The sequence below is a fragment of the Miniopterus natalensis genome, chromosome 8 (assembly GCF_054644295.1).
Source record: "Miniopterus natalensis isolate mMinNat1 chromosome 8, mMinNat1.hap1, whole genome shotgun sequence".
Lineage (NCBI taxonomy): Eukaryota > Metazoa > Chordata > Mammalia > Chiroptera > Miniopteridae > Miniopterus > Miniopterus natalensis.
The window spans coordinates 13630602-13638869 of record NC_142088.1 but is presented as its reverse complement, the minus strand read 5'-3'; the positions used below and the strand labels follow the sequence as shown (position 1 = coordinate 13638869).

The following is an 8268-nucleotide window of genomic DNA, read 5'->3' as shown; positions in this document are numbered from 1 at the left end:
TACAGGTACTAGAATCTCTTTTATTTCTCCCAGGAAACAAACCTGTATTGGAGGGTGTGTCGGTGTGAGAGGGGGGAAGGGAGAGAGAAAAGAGAAAGGAAGGACAGACTACATAATAGATAAAATTATGGACATAAAACATGCAAATTTCTTTCACCACAGTGAGTCTCCAGTAATTCTACTTATGTGTCATAAAAAGTTTTAAAAATAATACTTGAGTTTTCAAAGAACTCCTTGAGTTTGAATCAAAAGCTTGAAAAACTTCCTGGGCTCCATGAGCCCAGTCTGAAAATATCTCACTCTCCTGGCTTCAGTGCACTTATAACTTCGGCTCTCTCAGGGCCACTCTCTCCTCATGGCCTCTCCACATCTTCCCAGCTTTAGTCTCTGTTTGTCCAGGTCCAATTGTCAAGAGGGAGAGCATCTGGATGGATTTGATTTTCCAGTGTGGGCAGAGGTTTGCAGATACTATGTTGGTTGCTGGACATTTTGTCCATTCATCTGTCAGCGTGCGGGTCATTAGGTACAGAAAAAAAGCTCTTTCTGTGCAAGGTTCAGCCTGGGCAATTCTTCCTCCAAGGGGGCAGGGGCTGCAAGTTGGGTGATTGACAGCCGCCACTTATAGAACACAGGGCTCCGTTTCTCCCCCCCGTCCAAGCTAGCGACACTCCAGACTACTGGGAGATCCTCAGCAGACGCTGTTTCACGCCTCCAGGCCTCTGCGCATCCCATTTCCTCTGCAAAGACTGTTCTTCCCGCTTTTGATTGTCTGTAAAACTGCTCTTCCTTCAGGAGGTGGTTCCAAAGCCATCGCATCCGCGAAGACTTTCATTATCCCCCTTTTTAGGAAAAACACTCTGAGAAGTGTCCGTCTGAATTCACACTCCTCCTCAAGGAAATCTACCGAGAGATCCGGCGCTAAACGCTGCGCGTGTGAATCTCGGCGAGAGGAAACGGAAGTGAGTCTTCCGGATGAGCGATTTCGGTTTAGGGACTGGAGCAATCCGGCGACCGCAGGCGCTCGCGCCGCGGCGGCGCGCAGGGCGTCTGCGCATGCTCAGGGCGCCGCGCAGTTGCCCCGCCCCTTCTAGCCCCCGGGTCCGCAGGGCTCCGAGCGGCGGGAAGCGCCGGGAAGAGGCGGCTCAGGCGCCGGCTGGGCGGCAACATGGCGCGGTCCGGGAGCAAGGTAGAGGGAGCTCGGGCTTGGACGCCCTTGCTGCGGATGGAGAGGGCGGTTCAGAAACAGGAATCATGGGATGAAGGCGGTGCCAAGAAGGGGAGAGGGGAGACCGTGGGGTCAAGGGTCGGGTCAAGGGCCGGGTCAGGAGGGCCTGGCTCTAGGGATGCGCTAGGAGAAACGCTGGGGATTTGGACTCTTAAGACCAGAATTTGAGTCTCGCCTGCTCCCTACCCCTTCCTCTGCCCTCCCATCCTCTCACTCCTTCTCCCTCCCCTCCTCATCCCACCTCCCTCTCCAGTCGGCCACCGCTCACTACCCCTCCATCCCAGTGCACCCCCTAATCCCTTTCTCCATTACTTCTGAGCCTGGGTTTAGAAAATCTGTATGAGAATGGAAGTTAGCCTTGGTAACCACCCACCCCACAGACTTGTGAAACTTCAGAGGTATTGTGAGTATAGTAACTTGAATGCCATATTATTACCTCTATAATAATCTAATATTTCACATTTATTGAAAGCTTACTCTGTGTGAGGTACTGATCTGAATGAAGGCTGTATTCCTATTTCATTTCAACAGCAAGCCCATAAAGTGAAAACTAGTAACCTCAAGGTACAGGCATGAAAAATGTGAAGTGATTGTCCCAGGTCACCCAGCCTGTAAGCGGTGAAACTCGGATTTGAACCCAGGCAGTCTGGTTTCAGAGCCCTGGAGAATTTGTGTTGCTAGGAATCTATGTCCTTCAGTGTCCCAAATTAACAACGGATATTAAAATGATTTTTTAAATGACTTCTTCAACATAGGTGGAGAGTGGTAGTTGTGTGGAAGGGTCACTAGAGGGAGGTGTGTTCCAGGAAGTCGCTCACTCACCCAAAGGCAAGGCCTTAGAGGCGTCTGATACACAGAGAAACAAGGTAGCAGTTTGAGCAACTGATACCCAGGCCCTCAATTTTCTGTTGAGAAACGTTGATTAAAATAATTATGAACATATATGTGTTACCACTCACCTCTTTTGTACCTCTTCTTTCAGCTGCTGAAAACTTTGCAGCTTTAGTGGAGTAGCTGTTTATGGCAGGTGGGCTTGCAGCAAAACTCTTAACAGCCTGGATTGCTTTGGTGTATAAATGAACCAAGTTTCTGCGCTGCCCAGCTTCTCTTTCCTGGTATTCTTACTGCTGCCAGAAATGAACTCAAAATATTACATGGACTGTTCTTCTCCTTCCATACAAGACGTTCTATATTGTGAAACCCTTTGATGGTATTTTTTGGGGTCCCTGATTCCTAACAAAAGGCTTAGGGTTTTCTCATTTAAAAGTCGTTTTTATGAACATGTATTAAATAAATGCAGCAGCATATTTTGGGGACTCTTAAGTTTTTTAAGATTTTTATACTCAAGGCATTGAAACTATGGGATGTAAATTTTATTGTTTTCAGAGAAATTTTGTAGTTTATTACCACCTTTTCTCCAAACATGCTATCTTTACTCCAGAAATCTCTTAATATTAGTGCATTAAGTTTAATTCTTTGTAAACTAGGTAAAAACTTAAATAGTCTTCCTTTTCCATGTGTTGCCTGAGATATGACCAAATTTAGAAATCATGTATAACTTCCCTGATAGGAGCTCAGCCAGGTTTTTCAAACACTTCTAGGGTCAGGTCAGGAGATCATTGCTTCAGAAAACTGGTTCTTTTACTGATCACTTCTAAATGTTACTTTTTTCTCCTTGTATGGAGTCAAACCAATCTCCCTGTAACTTCCATCTGCTTGATCTGACTATCTCTCTCTAAGACCAATCCTTTTATAACACAGCTGTCAAATATTTGGGAGGAACTGTCATGTTCGCCTAAATCTTCTCATCTGGCTTAAATATCTATTTTTTTAAAACTGTTCCTCACTTCACATGTTCTTCAGATCCTTCTTTAACCTGCTCATTTCATGTTCAGTTTTAATAGTCTTTCTCATAAGATGTGATGCGCAGAACTGTTCGCAGTTTGTCAAATGTGATCTGATCAGTACAAAGCATAGGTGAGGCTGTCAGTGTCAAAGAATGTTAACTCTGGAAAAGACCTTAGATCTCATCTAGTCCAACAGTTGCTTTCTGCCTCCAAGAATTAGCAGTGAGGCTAAGTGACATTCCCAAGGACTCAGAGCTAATTGATAATAAAATGGGATAGGATCTCAGGTCTCGAGATTGCTAATCTAGTCTTTTTTTCACCATAAGCCCTTTCTTTTCCTTAGTTGAATTCAATAAGCCATTGACACAACTTAAAATATTTTGGAGGGTGAAATGAGATAGATGTGGGGAATGTATTGCTGTAGCTGTGTCTTACCGGTGACTCCTTTTATAATCCATTCTGAAATTATTGCTCTTTGTTCAGGTCTCTTCCAACTGATATTCAGTTAAGTATTAGATGCCAAATATAGAATTTCACACGTATCCCTTTTAGTTTATGTTTTCCCTGTTTTCTTAGTCCCCTACATACATGATTACTATCTAATGGCTAGGTGTCTTTATTTATGTGGTTCCCTCTATCTGTAGCTCCCCTTGTTCACACGACTGACTCCTATTCATTCATTAACACTCACCCAGGTTTCATATCCAGGCAGCTTTTTCTGCCTCCTATCTCCTCCACCAGTCTTGGGTAGATGCCCCTCGTGTGCTCTTTTAGTGCCCACTACATACCTCTGTCGTGGAACATTATGCTGGTATTATTTGTTTATGTGTATTTGTCCCCTACTAGAGTAGATTTGATGTCTTGGTCTTTATTTTAGGTCCCCAGTTTATAAACCAATTCAAATTGTTGTGGTGTGTCATTTCCGCATGTATAGATTGTAGTAGTCACCTATTGCCACAAAAATGCTTTATAAGAAACTATACCCTGAGTCAGTGGCTTACAACAAAAACATCAGTCAGTTCTCATGCTCATGGGTCTGCAGGTCAGCTGCAGTTGTTTGATGTATTTTGCGCTCAGCTGGGCTAGCTTTGGCTCTAGCTTGCAGGTTGTTTGCAGGTCTGCTTCCCCTTGGTTTATTCTTGGGCTCAGGCCAAAGGAGCAGCACCTACCTGGAGCATACTCCTGCCTGGCAAATACTTTCTAGCTTTTAGAAAATATTAGGACTATTTAAAGTTTCTCTATAGTAAAAACTTATATGTCTTATATATATTCTCTAAGTAGAACACTTCCCCTCTATTTATCATGCGTCCCCTAAAGATCAGTACAGGTTCTGTGGGTGAAATAAAGAAAGGACATATCTCTTTATTGATTTTTTTATGACTATTAACATTTTTCAAATATTTTTTGGGACTTTGTTTCCAGGCAGCTGTTGTGCTGTGTATGGATGTGGGCTTTGCCATGAGTAACTCCTTTCCTGGTGAAGAATCTCCATTTGAACTAGCAAAGAAGGTGATGACCATGTTTGTGCAGAGACAGGTAAGTGTCAGATTGGCGTTAAGCTTTTAACTCATGTTTTAGCTGTTTGTTGCCTCCACTTTAGTAATGCAAGATACCAGCCTGTTTACAATGTCCAGCCGCAGTGTTTGGAGATCTGAGGAGCTTTATTACATATTCTCCCGTGGAAGTTCAACTATCATTAGAGCCTGATATTTTTTCTTCTGTTGTTTTTGTCCCCTCCACTGGTTATTACAGGTTTGTTTTTTTTACCAGAAACAAGAGGCAATGTCAAGTCATGTTTAAAAGTACAGTCTCTAGAGCCAGATGGCATGAGTTTGAATCCTTACTCTGCCATGTCATTTACTAATCTCGTGATCTTGAACAAGTCCAACTACTTTGTGCCTATTCCAGTTACCTTTTGCTGGTAACATACTATCCCAAAACTTAATATCTTAAATGATATCTTTTAAAAAATTATCTCTCATAGTTCTATGGATGACTGGGTGGCTCAGTTGGGTGATTGTCTCTTGAGGCCTCTTGTACAGGTGCACTCAGATGATTGGTCACTGGGGCTGAGTTGTCTGAAAGCTAAACTGGGCCAGATATCCAAGATGTCCCAGTCCCACAGCTGGTAGTTATGCCTTCTGGCGGTTGTGAACTCAGTTGGGGCTGTCCATCAGAACCTTTACATGTGGTCTCTCCTTATTATAGTATAGCAGCTGGTTCTAAGAAGGCATATCCCAAGAGTGGGTATTCTAAGGGACCTGCCTATGTGGCTTTTTATGACCTAGCTTTCTCTTAGTCAAGTAGTCACTAAAGCCAGCTCTCAGTCAAAGTGGGGAGGGGGCATATTAGTCTCTTCTGTTGATTTCTGCCCCTTCTACTTGGAATGACTGTAAAGTCCATGAAGCTCTGCTTCATTCCCTGGGTACTAATGCTCCTCCTGGACACCTGTGTTGTTTCTTGTGAGTTTTTGCCCTTTCCACTAGGCACTACTGTCTCCCACCTGTCATCCTAGATTTTAACAAATTCTGATGACCTGGAGTCCTTACTGTGTCAAAGAAGAGAATGCCTGTAATCCCATTATTGGCTATAATATTTGCGTTGGTTGTATTTAAGTAGTGCCTCTGTGCCCCAGTGCAGTATAGATTTTTTTTTTTTTAAGAGAAGCAGTGCTTTCAGGTTTTCTTTTTGGCTCTGCCCCTTCCATGGGAGGGTGAATGAATCTGGAAGGCTGGGAGACAAAACCTGATGCAGTCTCAAGCTGCACTCAAAGTTTCTTCCCCTCTCCTGGCTGAGGTTTTGTTGTTGAGCAAGATTACTGTGCTTGAAGGTGGGTTCTTGTCCAGGAGGCAGATAGAATTCTAGCTGTCCTGTCCCACTGGTGTGCTGGACATGTTTGAACCTCAGCAGCTGGGACTTTTTCTCCATGTACAACTAGGGATTATAACTGGAGTTGTTAAGAGGTTGGGGAGTTTAAGAGACCGAACAAAAATGAAGGACAGAATTTCATTCTCTCCACATGCATTCTCCCCACTGATGTGAAAGGCTTAATCATAGGTGGGAACAGGACTCCCTGCTGTGTCAGATACTATTTTTTGTTTGATTATGAAATGTTTCATAAAAGAGGCAAATGCAGAGAATAATACAGAAATCTATTTTTCCATTGTCTATCAATATACAATACTAAAGTTTTGCCATATTTGTTCAATTTCTTTTTTTTCTTAAAAAATAAAATGTTACAGATAAATGGGAAGCCCCTTGTGTATCTGTTTCCAATCCTCTTCTTTCCTTCCTTTTCCCTCTTCTCAGAATTTGCATTGTTATTACCATGCATATTTTATACTTTTGGACATAAGTATATTCATTAATAATACTTAGTTCTGTGTAAAGTTCTCAAAAGTATGTGATGTTATTATATGGTACATGTCATTTTACAGCTTATTTTTTTCTCCACCTATGTTGTTGAGATTTATTCTTGTTGATAAACATTGCACAAATTTATTCACTTTTTTACTGGGTGGTAGTATTCCATTGTTCAAATATTTTGCAATGTGTTTTTGCACTTTCTTGCTGATGGGTAGTTGGTTTGTTCCCAGTTTTGCCCTGTTTGTTATAAACAGTGCTGAAGTGAACTTTCTTGCTCAATGTGTCCTTGTATACATGTGTAAGAATTTCTCTATGGTATATGCACCTATGAATGAAATTCCTGGGCTATAGGGTATGAACCAGCAACAATTTTTTTAATCTCTGGAAAATTTAAACCTTGAATAGTCATTCCAGAAAGACAGACTAAAATCTTTTCAAATTATCCATAATTAGTTTTCTTTGAGAACTTAGAGTCTGATTTTACTAGAATTCTCCAAGAGCAGTTACCACCCTACTATTTCCCCACCCTAAATTGTGCTGAAATGAAATGTGGGACCTATAGTCCATGAAAAAGTCTCTGTAGAACCTCAGAATTGTCATAGTCTCATGGGCCATTCAGCCCAATGTTCTATTGCTGACAATGGTCCTATGAACCTGCCATAAGGGAGGTGTGGTTGTCTTGCTCCCTGAAGGATAGGTATCTAATGGCTTCCACATGCTACTGTATGGTTTTCAGCCTTCTAACATTCTTCTCTAGGTGTTTGCTGAGAGCAAGGATGAAATCGCATTAGTCCTTTTTGGTACAGATGGCACTAAGAATGCCCTTGCTAGTGAGGATCAGTATCAGAACATCACAGTGCACAGACATCTGATGCTACCAGATTTTGACTTGCTGGAGGACATTGAAAGCAAAATCCAACCAGGTTCTCAACAAGCTGACTGTATCCTTTTTCAGCCAAAGAAGATTCATAAGAACTTTCCTTTAATCTGAGGAATCATAATCTAGTTTGGTGAGGTTCTCTAAGATTCCCAGCTCTGACTTTCTGGAGATTTTTGGCAATGAGGACATGGAGGTGATGTGTGTTAGGATTTAACGGGGAATTAATGAGATTGGATTGGGTACCTGGATTCCAGGTCCTCCAGAATAGAATCTTGCCCCTCTTTGCACTGGTGATATTGAGAGGTTGGGAGGTATAGGAAGGGGAAGATACCAGGGGGTATATGTGTGTATTGACCATGTACAGAGGGTTTGGTGGTGGTGATGGTCAGAAATGTTTGGACGTAGAGAAGGTATTTCTAGAAGAGTATAACATTAACGTTCTCCATGCTTTCCTGGATGGAGGATATTTTTGTGCCAAAAATCAGACTGATAGCCAAACTATGAGATTTCCAGTTTCTTCCACAGGTGCCCTGATTTAAAGGGGTTACTCTTATTTTTCTAACAGTTAGTAGTGCTATCCCTGATCATGAGAAGGTGCTGCTGTGCTGGGAGCGACTTACAAATGCTACATTATGGCTTACTTAGTATTTAAGAATGGATTGTTAATCACAAAGAATGGGTTGTAGTCACCATAAAATGGCATTATAATTTTTGGTTAAATGAATGAAATACATTAGATTACCTTTTGGTTTATTATACTTTTCCTGGTTATGTGTTTCAGGATGTATACTTTGATATATAGCATATATGAATATATATTAGTGAAATAAACTTTGGAAAAAGGACCATTGGGCAAGTACTTTTAAATCACACAGCCCAGTGTCTACAATTTCCAACACCGTGGACTTTATTAGAAGAAAGTTGCGTGTTCTTGGGATAAAGGGACTCTT

The 8268-nt window shown here is 42.0% G+C and overlaps 1 protein-coding gene across 1 annotated transcript in view; it reads left to right on the top strand.

Annotated features, from left to right (window-relative positions):
* The first annotated feature begins 1632 nt into the window (after positions 1–1632).
* XRCC5 (X-ray repair cross complementing 5) overlaps positions 1633–8268 on the top strand; it is a 76787-nt gene continuing 70151 nt past the window's right edge. The window contains exons 1-3 of the mRNA XM_087819603.1: positions 1633–2435; positions 4495–4608; positions 7196–7379. Of these exons, the coding sequence (XP_087675729.1) occupies positions 2433–2435; positions 4495–4608; positions 7196–7379 (301 nt within the window). The 5' untranslated portion in view covers positions 1633–2432. The remainder of the gene's footprint in view (positions 2436–4494; positions 4609–7195; positions 7380–8268) is intronic.